The 20,713-nt window shown below is 38.7% G+C and overlaps 1 protein-coding gene across 1 annotated transcript; it reads right to left on the bottom strand.

Annotated features, from left to right (window-relative positions):
* Positions 1–8,092: 8,092 nt before the first annotated feature.
* Positions 8,093–15,710, bottom strand: ZNF770 (zinc finger protein 770). Its single transcript, XM_066321446.1, has 2 exons — positions 15,587–15,710; positions 8,093–10,911 (listed from the first exon to the last, which is right to left on the bottom strand). Exon 2 carries the CDS (start codon positions 10,772–10,774, stop codon positions 8,579–8,581), a length of 2,196 nt encoding a protein of 731 aa, XP_066177543.1. The 5' UTR covers positions 10,775–10,911; positions 15,587–15,710; the 3' UTR covers positions 8,093–8,578.
* Positions 15,711–20,713: the final 5,003 nt, after the last annotated feature.

Raw genomic sequence — 20,713 nt, 5'->3', positions numbered from 1 at the left:
GGTGGCCAGGGGAGCAGAACAAACATTCCCTGACATAAGATGGAATTGAAGATACCAAAACCTTATTTCCAGGCTGAAGATTGTTCTCTCATAGCTGAAAGCATGCTAACACTGCTCTCATAAAGCAGCAAAGCAGCTCACTGCACTTCTTCTTTCCTAAATCATTGACTGTGGCTGTACTTCCCCTTTCAACAGTAGCATTTTTTCCTTTCTGCATACACTGAATACCCTTAGTGTTTCTTGGCCCCTGTGTTCCATAACTCAGAGGCCAAGAGAAATTTACTCTCACTTTTCAAAAGCAAGCCGTGAGTGTTCTGACAGCCATGTTCTGTGTGCAGACAGTCAAAAGCAGCTGAGTTTTGATGCCTGAATTGTGCCTTCTCTGTGTACAACTAACAAATATTGAGGTGGTCCAAGTGGTTTTTAAAAGAACTATGCTTCTCTGGATGGGGGTTGAAATACCTGGGATGTATTTCCCTGCTGTCTGGGAATATGTTATCTGGCCTAATATCATTGTATTATACTACATGTGTACACTTAGCTTTGGGGAGGCACCTAACTGCACGCTGCACACCTTAATTTAAAAGCAGATGAATCTCAGCCTGAGTGACACTAAGACATATGTTGGGTAGCCTTTCTGTGAAAGGAGTCTGTAAAGCTTAGGAGAACACATCACTTTAAAATCAGCTTTTATCTTCCTTTATTGACTTTTGCACATACACAAGAGATTTTTCAAGAGGCATCCCTCTGAAAAGCTCTGAAACCAATATCTCCACATATGAGAATTTCAAGTGTCATCATGCATCATATGTATATACCAACTTGCACGTACAGCTTTTCTTCTAACCAAAGGAGGAAAGTGGCTATGAATATGCATTATTTTGAAATATTTCTTGCTATGCTATATGAAATAAGTTTTTGAAAGGGATGAGGGGATGAATGGCATATAAATAGAATAATATGTACATTGAGCAAAGAAGATCTGAAATCTCCATGTCTCTTACCTGTTGAAATTATAGAAGAAATATATTGATTTAAACCTGATTTATTATTGATTTAAAATTTGGAAAATCTTCTCACAAAAGATTAGAGAAATCCCTTAACATGTAAAAAACTTAGGCACAATTACAGGGAGTTATTTCTGTGGTTACAGCTCATCCTTCATAGCAGTTAATATTCATATAAACTAAATGTTCAGTCTGTTCATTACAGCTTTAATTCAATCATGTCACGTTGGTTTTACTATTTTATTTATGTGCATTCTTCTAGTCCAAGACTTTTGTCACTGTGTTCATCTCATTAAGTATGTGTACTTCCACTCAGTAAATATGGGTACTTTCAAAAATGATGCCTCAGTTTAGTAACAGATGCTTCTTAAAATATTTAGAATTTTAAAGTGTAAAGAAGCCATCAGTAGCATTCTGATTTGTGTATAAATATTTATTTAGCACACATTCTGGCCAATGTACTGCCCTTGATTTTTGTGCAAAACTTACAGTAACTTCAGTGGATATTCTGAGCTCATGACTAGAGGAAAATATGGTTAATTCAGCAACCCAGCTGCTTTTATATCCCAGAATAGCAGCAGTGCCTCTAGTGAAGGAGACGGTGAAAGAGGAGACTTTGTGTCATTCTTAGCTTTCTGTTGCTGGGCTCACATTTGGGTAATAGCTCAAGTTAGAGCAGACTCTGGACTATTCTCATTCTCTTCAGGGACTTCTAGATAGATTCCTGCCAGCTGAGGGAGAACAGTGGTAAGAAGTTGAGGTCAATGGTCAAAAAAAAGCTCTAGCAACATTTGCTAAAAACCAGTGAGAGGCTTTTATGTGATAAAGTTTCTATGTGGAAAAAAATAATAAGAAATAAATTTGTTTGATGTAGAAATTTCATCACTGAAATGAGATTTTAAGGCAAATAATTTCCTTCCTGCTAGTGCTAGCATGAGAAGTGCTATAGAAATTTGGGTCTATTTGCAGTGTCATTGTAAAAGTACATTCTTGATGACATCTCTTTTCTTACAATAAAGAAAAAAAATAGACATTGCACACAAAACTGTAACTTATCTAATATGCAGCATAAAACTCAATCGAGACAGCAATTCTAAGATGCTGAGAGCTAACTCCAGTTTCCTAAAGCTTTCATCCTTCTTTTTCTCTGTATTTTCTAGGATTTTGGTAGACATTTCCATTAGCATTTCAGGATTTTAAAGGAGTATAAAATGGCAATAAAACAAAATACCTACTGAAAACAGCAAATTCACACCTGTGTAATGCCAAAAAAAATGGTTTGACTTTTAATAATTCCTTTTATTGAAAAAAACATTCTACTGTAATATAAAGGACAATATTACTCAACAAATCATTTTAGCTTATTAGCAAATAGACATTTTTCCTCTGCTAATTGCATTAGCATCAGGCACATAATTCAACACCTGAGGGGATTCCTCCAGAGCTATTCTCACCACCCAAGTACCTGCTATTTTTAAGACCCAGAGTATAAAATACAAGATATAGTACACTACAGCAAACAAGGTTGCCAAGATATTCATCCAAGGTGTCATGAAAAAATCCTAACTTGTTTTGATCTTAAAAATTATCCTCAAATTGGCTGCTACACTTGGGGTGTCTAGATAGCTTAGCAGATTTCTACTTCATTTAATAGGCCTGTATGTGTCACTAACAGGACTCTTTCTGCTCTGCTGCATTTTCAGGATCATCTTATTAACAAAATAAACTAGAAATTGAGGAAACAATCTTATTTTCTGTGGCTTAGCAAGCTACTTTTACAAACACATACTTAAATTAAATATTAATAAATTAATTAATACTCTAAAAAATGCAGAGGTTAAAATTAATACTAAAAAAAATGCAGAGATGCAGAGATAAAATAATGCCACTTAGCATCCAGATAGTGTTTTCCTTTATGTCAGTAGTGCAGTGCATTAGGAGTACAAAGGGAGTACACCATGCATAGCTGGCTTCTTGAGTTTAGGAACAGTCTTTTCCTTTTTTAAATAGCAGTGGCTATGGAATTCTGTTTCCCCTCCTTCACTATGTCAGCAAGGCATGTTCCAGTGCCACAGGCAAAGCTGGACAGTCGCCTTATCCATGCATTCCTACTACCCTAGACACCCAGATGACTTTGAGTGCAGAATGACAGGCTATGGTCTCCATCATGACCAGTCACAGAATCACAGAATCACAGAATGATAGAATGTGTAGGTTGGAAGAGACCTTCAAGATTGAGTCCAACACCTCAACTAGATCATAGCACCGAGTGCCACATCCAGTGTCTTTTTAAAGACATCCAGGGTTGGTGACTCCACCACCTCCCTGGGCAGACAATTCCAGTACTTTATCACTCTTTCCATAAAAAACTTTTTCCTAATATCTAACTTATATTTCCCTTGGCAGAGCTTGAGACTGTGTCCTCTTGTTCTGTCTGTTGCTACCTGGAGAAAGAGACCAACCCCCAGCTGGCTACAGCTACCTTTCAGGGAGTTTTAGAGAGGGATATGGTCACCTCTGAGTCTCCCTTTCTCCAGGCTGAACAGCCTCAGTTCCCTCAGCCGTTCCTCATAGTGCTTCTCACATCTTCCTGCACTGGCATCCTCAGGCACTATTTCACACGCCATGGCAGCACACGTGCAATAGTCAGCTTCATGACTCTTGGACTAGAACTCACAGATGGGGTTTAACACAGTCATACAGATTGGCAGCAGGACACTGGAAGAATTCCAGCGAAGAGGAAAAATTTCAGCCACGTATCCAAATCATGTCAGGTGTGTAACAGTCAAGCCACATATAAGGATATCCTGGGAACAGTCAGGAACTGGAATGGCAGAGAACAGAAGTAAAACAGCATTCAGAGACCCATGATAACTCAGCACAGACATAATGACACTTTCATGTTAGGACAATAGTTTCTGAAAAAGATGATATCAGTTCATTTGTGAGTGATTTTGTTGTCATAAGACTGATTTGTCCTTCACTAGTGTGGACTTTGAAGATTCACTTTTTTAACAGATGCCAAATAAAAAAGCTTTTCAAAAGCTTCTTGACAGAACTAGCCATTATATGAAGAAATACAACTTATTTGCTTAACCTGGAGAAAGAACATTATAGGAGAGCATAGAAAATCACTACTGTAATTTCAGTTTTCCTTACAATAACTGCCTCTCAGACACATCTCATCCACGGCCATCAGACCATAAAACTAGGCTATTAAATTAAAACTTACACTTTAAAAATCTACAAAACCTGGTGCTAGGAATATGAACCATTACCACTTCAGTTATTTAGGAGGTCTGGGCATTTTCAATATCATTACAAGGGGCCATTAGATGGGCTGAATCTATAGTCTTTATTGATTTAAGAGTCATCTAGCTGTACTTAGGTAAGTGTTACTCAAATGAGCTACTATTGAGAGATTACGACTTCTGGAGTTTTACATTTATACTAGGAGGCAGCCAGGAAAATTAAACATTAGATCCAGCATCTTGGTTTGAAATATCTTGAAGTGTCATTAACTTCAATTAAGTTTCTTTCGTGTCTCCCAATTTTCTTGTTGGCTCTGGGTGTGTGAGAGCAGACCACAGCCAAGTGAGTAACGCAGGATGCAATGAAAAGCAGTTTCAGTGATTAAACAGTTTTTCTGTGGTTTATTATTGTTTTTCTCGCTTTTGAATTTTTCTGTAGACATATAAAGGGATACTTATATATGTATGTTTTGACTTTCTGCAAACCTTGTGTGGGGGGTACAGCTGCCACCCACCCACAGACCTTGGGCCACACTATGATCTCAGAACTGCTCCTCAGGCCTTGGCCTTAACAAACAGCACTGGGGCTGAGGTTCTCTCAAGCTTATCTGAAACACTATCTCTTCCCAGGAACTTACATTATCTAACAAGCTCCTGGTTTTTAACAAACAGCCTGGGAAACTTATTGTTCTTGCCTGCACAACAACACAAGTCCAATAATTTCTTTTTAACCAAACTTTCAAAATTACTGAGCCAAATTTCATCCAGGGTGGCAAGTTACTGTGACTAAAGGCAACTCTCTAAGCAACCCTATGAATAGCAGTCCTAAGTAAGAGACTCATGGAGCTCTCCTGAACCACAGCAGTCTTCAACCAGCACTTTCTCTCAGAGTGGGATGTCTCTCAGCTGGTCAACTCTCAAGCTTGCTATACTCTGAGGACTGCACCAAACCAAACACTGCTGCCAGAGCCCCACAGGCTCAGCCCTTTGCCCATTGAGAAGATGCAATGGCATTTGACATGAGAACTTCACTGAACTCGAGGGAGGTTTTTCACAGGTATTTACCCTGGACATACTCCTTTAGTTCTCTGCGTGTGCGAGTGTGAGTATGACGAAGCAAACATATGTTGCTCTCTTGGATTCTGAAGTATGTTAAATTTGTGAGTTAGGTCTGTGAGTTACTGTAGTGCAATACAAATTCTACAGAATCTTTGTGAAATTGTTTAAATTAAGTGCTTTTAAGTGCTGTTACTTTAGGCCTAAACTGTTGGTCAAATCTGGGGTTAAGTTTGGCAAGGAGCTTCCCTCTGAACCTTGTGACTCAATTGGAGGGTCCCCGTTATTTCTTTTATCCTTACCCTTTCCCATCCTTCACCTTTTCCATCACCAGCCTCCACACAGATCATTTTAGTTTAATTTTAGTTATAGATTGATTGATTTTAGATTTTAATCTGATTTTTGTCTGTGTGCTTTAACCATCTAGTAAGTAGTAGCATGAGGGTTGCCAACCAACTTTGTTGTGCTTTCACTTTTACATTAAACTTGCTTTTGATGATACCTTTCTGGTGATTCTTTGAGCCACCTGAAACACTCATTTATGACACACGGCAATGATAGTGCAGCATGAACATTTTGAAGGTATCCATAGCCACATCTAGACAGAAAATGGACGATATGATAAGTTAGTACTGCAGTTGCATGATTTGTCTTCAAAAGATCACTTTCACCTTTTTGTTTGTTTGTTTTCAAATATTTGACCCTTCCTTTATTCCACAGAGAACAACCTCAGTGCTAAACCCATGCTGTTGGAGTTCTCAGCAGGAGCTCATTGTTAACACAGGAGACCCAGTGTTTTCCTCTGCAGAATATGCTTTGGTTCTGCAAAGTCTCAAAAAATCCACTACTTCAGTACTATCAGATTATCAGTATTAGCCATCAGTTCATTCTAACAAAACCACAGGCAATGTTTCTGCCACCAAAGATACTTAAAAGATTGATGGCTTGAACTTGCCTTGAAGCATTATGGAAAATGACTGACATACTAATGAACAACAAGAAGTGTTCCTGTGAATACAGAGAAAACTGCTCTAGCTCGAATTCTCAAAGATACTCGAGGAATTTTACCGCTAACTGTGAAAGACAAAGGATTTCAGCCTAGGGTTTTTTCTCTCCTGACTCTTAGAAACCATTTAACCCCTTTCTACCTAGTTTATGGAATAATCCCCATAAAATCATGAATTTATACTGACATAAAACTTTTTATGAAGGGATGGAGAGATAGATACTGTGCCTCTGAAATCCAAGCCCAAAGATTTCAGTTCTTTCCAAATTCATCAGGCAGTAACACTCCTGCAAATGTCTATTCACCCCTCATAAATACCTTTTTTGTATTACTTTCCCTTCATTTTACTTAAATTTATATTTTCAAAATATGAAAGTTTTGTGTTCTCGGAACATTACTCTCCTAGCATTTTTAAATGACTGTAACTCCTTAAGAAAGATATTATCTTTAAACATATTTATATTTTATAGCAAAAAAAAATAATCTGAAACCACACCTACTGTTCTAACATACAGTTATTTTGATATGCAGTCTTTTCTGCATAATGAATGTTAGGTAGTTTCAAACTCTGGTTTGCATATAAAGCACTCTAGAAGTACAATATAAATAAAATAGTTTATTGCAAGTACTTTAAAAGAGCTCTACAATATGCTTTCAAAACATTTTATACAGCGTTTTGTCTTTCAATATAAAACAATTCACATAGGGAGAAAAAAATCTCAATATATAACTATAATCATCATTAATATACTGCATTTGTCTGTCATACAAAAAGCACAGGAATTACAGACTGTTTATAAGTATTTTTCCTGGTTTTATTCTTGCTGAAAATGGCAAAGAATAACATGTACGAAATAAAACTCCTTTTACCCTTCATATTCACCAAGTACCAAAAAGTTCATGCCATTAAAAAAAAATAAAAACCAACCCATTTTACTTAAATAAATATGGTTCTATTTAAATACTAAAACCGATGTCATGTATTTTACAGATATGTTAATTTAGAAACAGGAATAAGAACTTCAGGATTCAATTCAACTATTCAAAAGTTGCGTAACAAAGAAAGTATCCTAAAAGGTAGTTTTTTCAGAGGACAAAAAAGAAACAAACTTTAATCTTGTTCATTATGTATGAAGCTCCACTGCACTTGCACTTCTTGCCAGCCCCATTGGCACAATGGATAAAACCATCTACTTACCAGAAAGTATAACTACAGATTCTATTAATACAAAATCAGAATTACTTAATTTTAGCCAAATGTAATTTTCAGTCTCTTATATTTAATGTAATGAGAACATGACTTCCTGACAAAACTGCTCATCTGAGTTATTATCATATCTTAGAGAACATTTCTTTTACTGGTTCACCATGTATGTTAAAAAGAAGAGACTGAACAGATTTGTAACCTTAATGGTAATTTCTTGTCTTCTTTTCTTAAAGAGAAATAGTTCAGTCAAGTACAAATTGGCCAAAAATGCTAGAGAAGGCAAGGGATTTACAAGGAAGTGGAGTTAATGAAGTGGTGAAATGGGTAAATTGATTATAAATCCTAATATTATAGCACTGTCTCCTTGCATTTTATATAAAAAGGGAAATGATCTAATTTCTCGTGTACAGCTCTCCAAGCACATTAAGTGTAAATAACAGAGCAGTGTTTTTTTCTATCCTATAGAAAACAGAATGTTCTATAACGCCACATCAACATTCTTCTCATTGAACTTTTTGCCCTTTTTCTATTCTTCTCTTCTATCTAAAAATAACCATTTTTTAAAAAGTATGGGATAATTACAGCAAGAATCCTTTGCTTGGAACATATGAGGAACCAGAAGAAACCAAAAGGACATTTTTTTTTCATATTCTCAAAATTACCATTTTGTCTTTACTTTTCTGATAGTTTAAAAGTGTTACATTTTCCCATATAGTATTTTATGACATTTCTATGTCCCATATGTTATTTTATGATAATTATCTTATCCATGGAAAATCCCAGATTGTTGCAACACTATTGATACAATAAGAATGTGTATTTATAAATTAATTTAGCCAAAGGGAATGCAAAGAGTGTGTGTGTGGGTTTGCTGCATTTTTAAAAAACATTTCAACATGAATGTATCACAAATTATATGAAGTAGACAGTTCTGAAGACAGTAAATTAACTTCACTAGGTCATCTCTGTAATAGAAAATACACTCCCCTTCAGTTGTTTGGCCTAATATAAACCTTTTATGATTATGCAACCAAAAAATTTAAGAATTATTTCATAGGACATTATCCCGTTTTGATAAAACTAATACATTCTCTGCTTGTTCCTCAGAGGAACTAAGCTTTAAGCTTTCTTTAAAGTGAATAAGGTGGTGCCTTTTCAAATGTGGGGCCTGTCTGAATTTTTTTCCACAAACTAAACATTCAAATGGTTTCTGTCCAGCATGCATTAGGTGATGTCTTTCAAGCTTAGAAGGAGATTTGAAAGTTTTAAAGCAGATACTGCATTGATATAATTTGTTAACAGCTTCACTTTTTTCAGTACCTTCAGAAAAATCATGCCAATAGCTGTAAGAGCTTTGCTCTGTTTCCAACAATTTACTGCACAAATACGGCTGTGGGTTTCTACTGCTGGTGTCAAGAACAAAATCCCCTGACTCGATTTCAACTTTGATTTCAGCTGCTTGGTTTGACTGAATCAGCTCAAATTCTTGAAAGCCAGATGGCTGTGAAGGTGTTTGAGAATAACCTAAACAACCCACAGGCTGAGAAGACTTAAATTCAGTGTGATCTCCCTGATGATTGAAAAGTTTGTTCAGGTTTTCAAATTCTACCTGGCAAACGGGGCTTTTACAGGCTCTCTTTTCAGTATGGGTGAGCTGATGTCTTTTTAAGTGAGCTGACTGTCTAAATGTCTTCCCACAAACATTACAGCCAAAGGGCTTTTGTCCCGTGTGTATAAGATAATGCCTTTGAAGTTTGGATGAAGATGGAAAAATTTTTTCACATCTGTCACATTTACACACTTTGTGTCTGTTATGTATATTTTTAGCAGAAGATAAAAAAGCACAGTGAAGTACTTCTGGATTATCAAAAAAACTATCATTTGATGAACCATAAAAAGTATCATCTTTATTATCCAGTGAATCATCGATGTTTAACACACTTTCACCAGAAAGTACACCATGTAAATTACTGCCCAAGCCGGGAGGTTGTGGGTAATCTTGCCAAGGTAATGGTACAGCAAATGTTCTTTTCATCTGATTGCAAATGGACCTGTGCAGGTCACACCTACCCCGGCGCTCCTTGGAAGGTTTAGTGGACACACGCTGAGCACAACGCCCACCTCTAGCTGCAACCACGTCAGGACTTCCAACGTGACCTGATTTCACTTTTCTTCTGTCAGAAAGAGAAAAATCTGTTGCCTTTCCTCCAGAATGCTTCAGTTTCATCAGGGTCTTATTCTTCCTGTTAACTGTGTGTCTGCATGCTGTTGTACCATTATTTGAACTTCTGCTGTCTTTTGAATAACAACATTTGTGCAAATTTAAACTATGCTCTGTTTCAAAACACTGCTCACAAGCTGGGCACTGAAAGGGTACAATATAAATTGAGTGCACACCATGTGGGTCATTTTCCTGTGACTTGTGTGTATCAGCATTTTCAAAACTATCCCATTTTCCTTCCAATATGTTGTGTGGTTTGGGATATTTAAGAGTCCTTGCTTTACATACAGTATTAGGGATAGTCTTATTTCTGACATGGAGCTGTTTATGCTTCATGAGTTTGCTCTGTATTTTAAATCCCTTCTGACAAAAACAGCACTGAAAAGGCCTTTCTTCTGTGTGTGTGAGCTGATGAATTTTCAAGTGTGTTGACTGTCTGAAAGATTTGCCACATGAAGAACACTTAAAAGGTTTCTGGCCAGTGTGAATAAGGAAGTGTCTTTCTAGCTTGGATCTTGATGGAAACGTCTTGTTACATGATTCACAAGTGTGAGTTTTCTTCTTTCTCCTTCTGGCACTACGAAGATGATCTGACTTGAGACACTGATGCAGCATCCACCTCTCTTCAGTTGTAAAGGCTTTCCAGCACACAGAACAATGAAATACGCCACAAGTGACCCTGTCTTGTTCAGAATTCACATAGTTTTCTGCTTCCTTTGTATCACTCTCATAATTTTCATTATGAAGCTGCTGATGCTTTAAGAAAGTGATTACGTTTTTGAAGTTTCTGTAACAAACAATACACTTAAAAGGCAGATTATGGGTTAACTGATGCCTCTCCAGGTGGACTAGCTGCCTAAATGTTTTATTGCATACACGACATTCAAATGGCTTTTGACCAGTATGTATGAGATAATGCCTAGCTAATTTTGATGGGGTTTCAAACTGTTTACAGCACATGTCACAAATATATGGCTTTTTCTTGGGTATCTTGACAGCTGTTACAGAATGCTGAACTTTTAACATTTTAAAAGGTAATTACACCTCGCCTACTCTTAATTTCTTCAGATAGGTATTTCAAGTGAAATCATCAAGTGCACACTATGATGGAAAGCTGTAGAAGCAACAAATTTCCTTAGGAGATTCTTAAATCCCACTGGTCCCTAAAATAAGAAAAAAAGTTATTATTTAGCCTATTAACACATAATTGTCTAAGTTTCTCTCTTGTTTTCTACATAAGATATCAAAAGTATCTAGATTAGCACACTCTTGACTTAATTTAGCTTAAAATACTTATAACAGAGTAGTCATTAGTTATTCTACATGATATGGAAAAACTAGATTACTTTTCAGAAGAAAAACAAGTTTAAGTCATCTGTGCTATAAATGTGTCTGTTCTTCCAAGTAATACACAGTTCAGCTACATTATATTAATTTAAAAAAATTCAAGAACTTATTGTAATAAATGTCTTCTCTACAGCAGTAATTCTAACTCCCAAATAAAATATTTATGAAGATGAGAGAAAAAGTGAAGAACTAAGATTTCTTGCATTTCAGAAATACATTAAATAAATGCAGTGTTAGTGAAAAGAAAAACACATCACTTCAATATATTGTTAAATTTACTATTCATGTTTCTGCATCTCATCAACTGTATCCAGCAGTATAATCAATTTTGATTTCTCTCAAAATGGCAAATGCTGGAGCCAGTCAGCAAGAGCAACACACTAACCATAAACTATAACCATAACAAAGCCAACTCCCAGAACATGGAAAAAACACACGCTACATTTGCTATCTCACCATAAAGCTAGAATGTCAGGGTTGTGATACCTCACCATGCATATACTGTGAAGTCAGTGTGAATACCAAGGTAGTTATCATAATTCATCATTATTATTGTTTTAGTCTAAACCAAAATAATGAAATAGTTTTAATTTTCTTTGAATTTTCAACATGGAACACAGTTGGAAAAGCTACCATGTCTCAGTTCAATGGCTTACAAAGAAGAAAAAATAATTTTCAAGCTCCTGAGTGCATGAAAAGTTATTAAAATATTCGTAAGAACAGCTAGAAAGTACCTCAACCAAACATTTAGCTCAAGCCTTCCACTGTGAGGCCAACCCATGCCTAGACAGCCTCCAAAGTGGTCTTAAAAACTTCCAGTGAGAGAGGTTCCTTAACCACAGCAGGGCTCCTCCTTCCAAGTTTCACCTTCTCATGAAGCTTTTCCTTGCACCCAGGTGAGCCTTTCTTTACTACAAAGTTATTGTCAGTGTTTTCTGTCACAACTTTATGTATTCAAAGTCTGCCTTCTCCCCTTTTTAAAACTAGGAAAATTCTGGGGTTTTCTAAGTATTGCTTTTAGGTCCACAAAAAGAAAAAAATTGGTGTTTTTAATCATCTTCAGTTGGTCACTTCATTCCTAATTCGCAGCATCTACAACAGATTAAGTATTCCAGTATTCCACTTGAAGCTGTAGTATCCAACTACCACAAGTAGTTAGTAGAAATGTCTCACGCATCTCAAAGTTATTGCAAGTTGAATATTCATTCAACATACCAGCAGAATATAAAATTAATTTCTTTAGTGTCTCCAAAAGCCCTGTCATTTCACAAAGAGATAATGTCCTTATTTTTAAAAAAATCATAAATGTCCAAAATGTCTATAAGCCGAATGCATTTTAAAGCAAGTTATAATGAGGTTCAAGAAATATGCACAAAGACTGAAAATATCTGGTGAATCATGACTTTTCTTAAGCTTAATGGAAAGAAAACCTGGTCATGAGGTAGAATTGTTTCACCTCTAAAGGTATGTTCCTATGTAACTGTGGGCCTTAATAAGGAACATTTGGATGTCTGCCTTAGATGTGATTGTCACTACTACACTGAGGAGTTTCTTAATCTCACTGAAACAGTTCAAGGTAGATAAAGCAGTTGAGAAAGTCAACTTTTCCTTTCCAATTCACTTTTCCTGTAGAATTTTAACAGCTACTCAGTTTCACTCTTCTTTGGAAGATGCAAGAAAAAACAACACTTTTAGGAGGACCCCCTTGTCCTCCCAGTTGTCACATCATGTGAAAGCTGGGAGTTTAGAGAGAGTAAGTGTGTGACACCAAATGCTTTCTAGTTTATGCTACCATGAAGCTAAAGACAGGCAGGCTGAGAAAAGGAGAAAAGATTCTCAGCTATGCTGAGTTTCTGTGCAGCTCAAGGCAGTCTCCATTAGGGAAAGAAAACCTCCTGAGGAAGAACTGTAAAGAGTGATGAATTTCAGTTAACATACTGTCATACAGATCTAATTTACACATCAGGAAAATGCTCAAACACTACAGTGACATGCAAAGAAGAAAAGTCCGAAGTAAGAGACAGCTGTGGCATATTACACAAGGGATTTTGTATTTAGCTTATAAATTTTTTAAGATTCTATCTGGTGAATGAGGAAAATGCTCTGTAGTACAAGGTGTCAAAAGCAGAGCAAAGCTTCTTGCTGTGATCTTCTTGCCCTGTGAAAGACTGAAAGCTCAGATAAGCTAAACTAAGGGGATGCAACGGAACGAGAAACAAGCCAAGATGGGCATTACTGTGTGGCCCAAATATATTTTCAAATCCTATTTACTAAGGGCAGGCATCTCCACATCTATTTCAGGGTGCTCTGTGCCTTAGACATCTAAGGAGTAAACATGTTGCTGCTTAACATCAAAGAGGAAAAGACAAGCTTGGAATATTGCTTCCTGCTAGCCTTGAAAGTACACAGGCTTGTCCTAATTCGAGTTAGAAAACATACCTCATTGTGTGATAAGGATTTAGTTTATGGCAAAGGTCCAATTTAATATTACATTGTCACTACTTTTCATCTTGCCTGGAAGGTCATGCAGAAAAATAGAATCAAGGAGTTACATAGGCCACTGAAAGTTCAGAGGGGATCCTCCTAAGTAGTACTGCTTAATGATTAACTGTTTCCTTAATATTACAGACGGCAGCAAGCTGCAACCAAATGAAAACATGATGGCAAGAAATTCTGAATTCTAATCCAGTCTTTACTAACCAGAAAAGTTTGCATTGTGGTGTTTTGGGGTTAAGAAAAAAAAGGCAAAAAGCTCCAACAAAAAAAAAGCAAACAACCAATCAGGAAGAGGGTACTTAAAATACGAAGAAAATCAAGATCTTCAATTTAGGACAGAATAATCCTCTACTGCAGAAAAGATGTAGAGTCTAAGTTTGGAACAGAAGGTGAATATGCCAAAGGCTACCATCCATACCAGGATGAGTGAACAGATGTAAAGCTTTGAGAGGACATAAATCTTCCTTCTTACATACTTATTGCTGTTTAGAATTCATCTGGAGTAGCCTATCCAGTTTTGAATACTGCCCTTCAAATTGAGTCAAGCATGTGAACTGATCGGAGTGAATGAATTCCGAGGATCAAGAATGATCTGAGTTTAAATGCAAAATATACAAGAAAAGATTAAAGTAACTGGGAACATTGAGGTTAAAAAAGAGGAGACACAATTTAAAAAAAAATCACACACACCCTGCCAGACAAAGCAGGAGAATTACTTTTAAGGAAAGCAGAAATAAGCTGTTTCCCAAACCATTTATTGTTGTGAATGAAAATAGCTTCAAATTACAGTAGAAAGAATTCAAGTATATTATTGCCCTTACAGCTACAAAGTGTTTCTTAACGAGCATACAAAAAAGTTTTGTGGGGAGATTGCTCTGCCTACACTGGAGGTCTCCAAAGAAGGTTGTACAAACACTTCTCAAATTCCCACACCCATGTAGCTGACCCTATACAAGAGAATACATTCATGCTTGTTTTTTGGTGACTTGTAATTGTAATTAAAGCAAGTCATTTAGGAACTGAAAATTCCTAATATATTTCAAAATTCGCCAGGCAGGATTCTTCTGTTTTATTCCTGAGGGATGCTAATGCTTATAATTTCCCCAAAACCATTATGTAAGAAAACAAACAATAACAAATAATAGATGCGTGAAGAAACATAAGGTGCCTTCAGTAACACGAATGCCAGAACAAGAAAGTGAAAATCTATCTGCTGATTTATGAAACATAGGATGACAGAGAGAGAGAGCACCAAGACAAACCCCCTGCCCACTGGATTTCCTCACCAGCTCTGCCGAGAGAAAAGTTTAGATTGCTACAATGGGAGAACAGACCACGCCGGAAACGGAACCTTCACTCGCCAGTTACACAGAAATCAACATTATGGCATTATGGCCCCTCAAGGCTAACATCATTCATTCTCTCCAATTTTCCCTATAACTTTCCGATGCACTTCCTAAAGCCAACCAAAGTAAAAGATGTAGAATGGTGAAGCAGGGCTGGTTTAAGAGCAAGCACACGTTCTGCTTCAGGAGCCTGAGACCTCTGGGTCTGACACCAACACTCCCCCAACAGGACACACGTAAATCCAGCTACAGACCTAAAAAGCAGGTGGCGAGGCGGCCCTTACGGACAGCAGACCTCGCTCCCGCGCACACGCACACACACAAACACATGTACATGCACATATATATATATATACACACATAGAGGACCACCGCTCCCGGGGCGGCTCTCCCTCGGCGAGCAGCGGGTCCCTGCTGGGCCCGCGGCCGCCCGGCCCCGCCGCGCCACCCCGCACGGAGCCCCCCCGGCACAGCCCGGCACAGCCCGGCACAGCCCGGCCCGGCACAGCCCGGCACAGCCCGGCCCGGCACAGCCCGGCACAGCCCGGCACAGCCCGGCCCCGCGGGGCCCCGGGGCTCGGCAGCGCCGCGCCGGGACCGCGCTCGGCCCAGGGAAAGGGAAGCGAGCGGGGGAGAAGAAGGGAGCGACCTGGAGAAGCAGCTACCGCACCTCCACCTTCCTCATCTCTCCCGGGATTGCGGCCGCCTAAACTCTTCCCCCCGGATGGCACCGGGACAGCGGGAAACCCGGGCCGGTGCTTTCCGTTCCCCCGCGCGATCCGGCCCCGCCCGCCGCCGCTGGGCCGCCGCCGGGACCAGGGGCGGGGAAGGCTTCATTGATGCCCGGGCAAAAAGTGCCCCCGGCCCTGCTGATGCGTTTTTTTAGTTGGTGTGGCACGTTGTTCCGTACAAATAAGACACATTTTCTACTTCAGCAACCTGAAAGCAAATAACCAAATCTCGGTGGTTGCAGGGTTGCAACCAAAGCATGATGGCAGAGTTATACTCTTGTTGTGTGTTAAATGCACAGCAAAACCAAACCTACTGGCCTAAAAGGCTAGGAAATGTACCTGGAAGAGAAGGGGAAAAGGGACGTTTGCCTGGGAATTCTCAAAACACCCTCATTTACGCATGACAGGTCATTAACAAAGGTGACAGGCTTGCCTCCTTTGCAGGAGAGAGGGAACAAACAAGTGCAGGAGCTCATGGGCTGAAGGATGGACCCGTGGCGAGCAGCAGCCTGACCTCCCTTGGTGGCCGTGGCTTGGCTGAGGTAACCTCAGAGGAATGGCCAGCAAAGGGCTGAAGACATACAGAAAAAGACAGAAACCATTTACAGCTGGGTCCCGCATCCAGTTGAGGGGTTCCCCAGCACAGGACCTGCTGGAGCAAGTCCAGAAAAGACCACAAAAAGGGGCTGGAGCACCTCTCCTATGAAGAAGACACACTGAGAGAGTGGGGGTTGTTCAGCCTGGAAGAGAGAAGGCTCTGGGGAGAATTTACAGCTGCCCTCCTGTGCTTAGAGGAGAGCAGGGCTTATAGTGACAGGATAAGGAGCAAGAATGTTAAACTGAAAGAGAGTAGATTTAGATTGGACATAAAGAATAAATATTGCACAAATCAGAGTGTAGCACTGGAACAGGTTGCCCAGAAGCTGTGGATGCCCCATCCTTGGAAGGGTTCAAGGCCAGGCTGAATGGGCCTTAAGCAGTCTGGTCTAGTGAAAGATGTCCCTACCTACAGCAAGGGGTTAGACTAGAAAATCTGGGTTTGGTCCCCGCCAAACCAAATCACTCTATTCTGTGATTCTGCCTCATAAAAGAACATGCAAATGCACAGAAAAGTGTAAGAGATTAATCATAAATGTCTGTCAATAAAACACAAGGACATGGGTGAGGCTGATTACATTTTCCCCATTGGGACAGAGAATTTCTAGTCACTAGACTTTTAGACTTTAGCCAACTGTATTTACAGCTCAGTATGAACTCTGTTAGTCAAATCTTAAACTCTTCATTGAAAGCACACAAAGACAGATTGCAGATTTTTTTTTCTATTTTTAAAATTTATTATTTTTAAGGTATCTGCCATATCCCAGGAATTACAGAATATCCCAGCTGGTGGATGGGGTCCGCCGCTTGGGACCCAGAGAGCTACAGCCACCCCAAAGGATGTCTCACTAGAAACAGCTCCTTGGGAGGTCAGGGCGCTCCTCAGCTGGCAGAGGGGCTTCTCATCTGGCGGGCAGAGCAGTGATTTTAGCTTTCAGTGATTTCAGCTCAGTGCTCTTAGCTCATGCCCTTGTGAGTTAGCCCCTCTTTTAGCCGGTCGTGGTGAGAGAGAGAGAGGTCTCGTATGGAATTTCCGCAGGTGGTCCTTTATTGAGAGGATACCAGCGAAAGGGATCCAAGGATGAGAAACCTCTGCTGACCAGAGGAAACTCAGGGGTTTTTATGGGACACCAGGGTGGGAGGAAAAGGGTACAGAACCAATCAATTGTAACAGATCTACATAAAATCCCGAGGGGGCTTGTGGGTCTCCGGACAGGTCGCCGTGGCTAGGAGGTTTGTCTTTGTCTTAGGGGCTCTGGGTGAAGTTGCAAAATTCTTCTCTGACTCCTCAGCTTGGCTCCCTCCAGGGCAAAGCAGCTGGGGCTCCGCCCACCCCCACAACAGAAGACCAGTAGATGTCTTCCATGCTTTCCTTTTTCCTTAAAAATAAAAAGGACAGCTCATCAAACCCCACCTTTTTAAACATCAGATAATTGATTTTACCATCCTTGTGAGTGAAATTGCAACACTGAAGATAAAATAGGTAATTCTCTGAGATAAAGTTTATAAGAGGTTTATTTTTTTAATACAGATATATTTTCTTCTAAGGGCTTCGCTTATTTTCTTTTGTTCATGCACCCTAAAATTAAACAAATAATTATTTGCATATGCAGCATTAATTTCTTAGAAAAACATGATTCACTCATCTTCTTTCAGTTGTCCTTTTACCAAGATGCCATCTCAGTACAATGGATGAGGCTAGATCTGACTCTTAGCAGGAGGAACAGAAAAGGGCAGAACCAATAAAATATCAGAGATGTAAATTAGTAAACTTTTAAAAAGGCTGCAGTAACTTAAATTGTCTTTCTGCTCTGGGTGTTAAGCCCTCTCTCCCAGTCCTACGGGGAGTTCAAGTGGAAATCATCTGTGCTGAGGAAACTCCAAACTGCTGTATATATAAAACAGGAATTGCTTACTCATGATTGTTGTATACATTAATGAAAGAGAGGTTGGCAGCATTTACTAGCCTAAGGATAATTTTGCAGGCCCTGGTGTCTGTGAGCAGCTGTCCTCGAGATACCTAGAAATGTCCATTTCTGATACCTAGAAACAAATGTCTGTAGAACAATCACTACTTCTTAGCTTAGCAAGATTAGAAATCAAATCATTCTCATTGCCAGTGGTATAAATAACATCTGACCTAATTTACAACACACAAACCAAATTATAACACTACAGAGTAATATTTATTTCCATTTAAGCTGAAATGCTCAAGCAAACAGTTTAGCCAGTGTTGACTGTTGCTTCAGTCGCATACAGTCACGTGTTAACCTCCCTGAAAGGGAGCCAAGTCTTGTGGTTAAAATGGGGATTGGGACATCGTAGAGCTGAAAGCCTGGAAACACTATATGACCATAGGGAAGTCACTTGGGCTTCTAGATGTGCAACCCCTAGCTATAAAAAGTGCATAATAATTGCCACGTGCATCTCATAAAGCTATTCAGAAATATTTTTCATCATATAATAACTGCAGACCACCTGAATATATATCTTTTCTTTTTAAAGCATCTATCTCATTTTAAAGTATATTCAGCCTTAGCAGGCTACTCAAGAAACCTCTGGTCTGCTCCAAAGAAAGTACACAAGCAGTTGAGTTCTACGTGTGCCTGGTAACAAACTGGTATAGCAGACCCACAGCTGGTGTAGATCGTTGTAGCTTTCTTGATTTTAACGAAGCTGTTGCAATGAATACCAGCTGAGAATCTTCTTGTGTAGTTCTGGAAGTTACCAGAAAGTATAATTCAAAAATACTTTCAAAACTATAATTCAAAAATAATTTCAAAAATTCAATCCTAGCCCAGTTATAACAAAATAGGTGAATGAATTCAATATGATTTTGTAGAAAACACTGCAAACGCACGGAGTCAATTATATGTTTTTATGACACCAAACAAAAAGTCGGCAGGGTTTGTAGGAAGTCATGTTGCAACATCGTAGCAACAATGCAAGACCTCCTAGGAGTGGAAAGTGGATTTATTTTAAATCTAAACTGATTTCAGCTATTCACTTATGCCTTCTTCCCACATCTCGACCGTGGACATGTCTTTTTGTAACCTGACCACACTTATTTTCAAAATCCTGTCCCACTTCAGCGAGTCCTTGGGATTTACTCACTGCCCTTTCCCTCATTTTGTGTGCTTCGAAGCTGTAGGTAGATCTGTGCTGGGATCTTGATGACCTGTTAATGGAGGTGCTCGATTAAACACACCATTCTTGTAAGTATTCTCCAGCTGGTTTTTCTTTCTGATGTTTCCACACCCAGATGTTATTCATTCTCCCTCCACACTAATACTAACATTTGTAGCAGTTTTCTACACGCCAAGGATATGCAGAATATTCAGGATGTGCATGCTTTGGTATATATATAGTCCTTGTTCTACTTATCTAGATAAGGTTGCATTTAACAGCTAATAAACCAGGAGCATATTGAAACAATCTGCATGATTTTTATCTAACTTGGTGCTTGAGAGGTAATACAGAATTAGCTCTAGTGATAGCTGTAGTGTTGCATGCAAGATCCTTCAAATTTTTTTTTCAAAGAAAACAAAATGTAAAAAATAAACAATGAAAGAATTCCTAAACTTTCCTTAAATAAAAATTGTGCAATAGAATTGTTTCACTGGCTAGTGCTAAATTTCAAGATGCTGAAATGCTGAGTTGTTCCTTCATTTATGAAAGAAAATTTTACACAAGAACATAAGTTACATAATTCTTTTACGTTATTATTCTAAATGCATATTGCTCCACTTCTTGTAGAGGGCACACTGTCTGGAGTAGGTATTAGAATTTCAGTCCTATTTTTAACAGAAAATGAGTGATTAGTCTTTTTGTGGGTATATGCTCTAGTCTATTGATATGGAAAGCTAGACCTCATTCAAATAAATTTCTGTTCCCATTAATTTTTAGGAAGTATCAGATTTTTGCCTTAAAATATTGTGAAGATGCTTCTGCAAGCTGACAGTTGGCAATTCAATTATGTGAGTTGCAGGGACAGTCTGTGAGTTAACTGCAACACATTATCATTAATCTGCTCTTGTCTGCTTTCGTAAGGTGTTCCCTACTTTAAACACAAGCTGTATATGCAATGTGTTACAGCGATTCCCCTGGTGTTATTTTTATTGTGTTATAGGCTAAATAGACGCATAACACAGTATATAACTTGCTAATGTGTCAATTAATGCCACCTCAGGGCTGCAGTAAATTGCAAAGTCTTTTAAAACTGTGAATATGCATTTCATGTTAGTCTTAGGTTTCTTCCTTTTTCTCTTGTCCTATTTTCTGCCTTTTTTTTTTTTTTCCCTAAATAGTCCATCTTAAAGCCCTCTGGTGCATAACAATGAATTGCCTTGAGGGAAGATAGTTGTTTAATGAATCTCAGAAATATGTATTCTACACATGCAAGTATCATATTTTATTTGATTAAGCACTGTGCGTCAAGAGCTCCATAA

This window comes from Sylvia atricapilla, chromosome 6 (genome assembly GCF_009819655.1).
Source record: "Sylvia atricapilla isolate bSylAtr1 chromosome 6, bSylAtr1.pri, whole genome shotgun sequence".
NCBI lineage: Eukaryota > Metazoa > Chordata > Aves > Passeriformes > Sylviidae > Sylvia > Sylvia atricapilla.
Note: the sequence above shows the minus strand (reverse complement) of the source record. Positions and strands in the feature narration are given on the sequence as shown.

Bases quoted from the DNA above. Each gene is read 5' to 3' on its own strand.
- ZNF770 (XM_066321446.1), bottom strand. From the start codon at position 10,774: ATGTTAAAAGTTCAGCATTCTGTAACAGCTGTCAAGATACCCAAGAAA.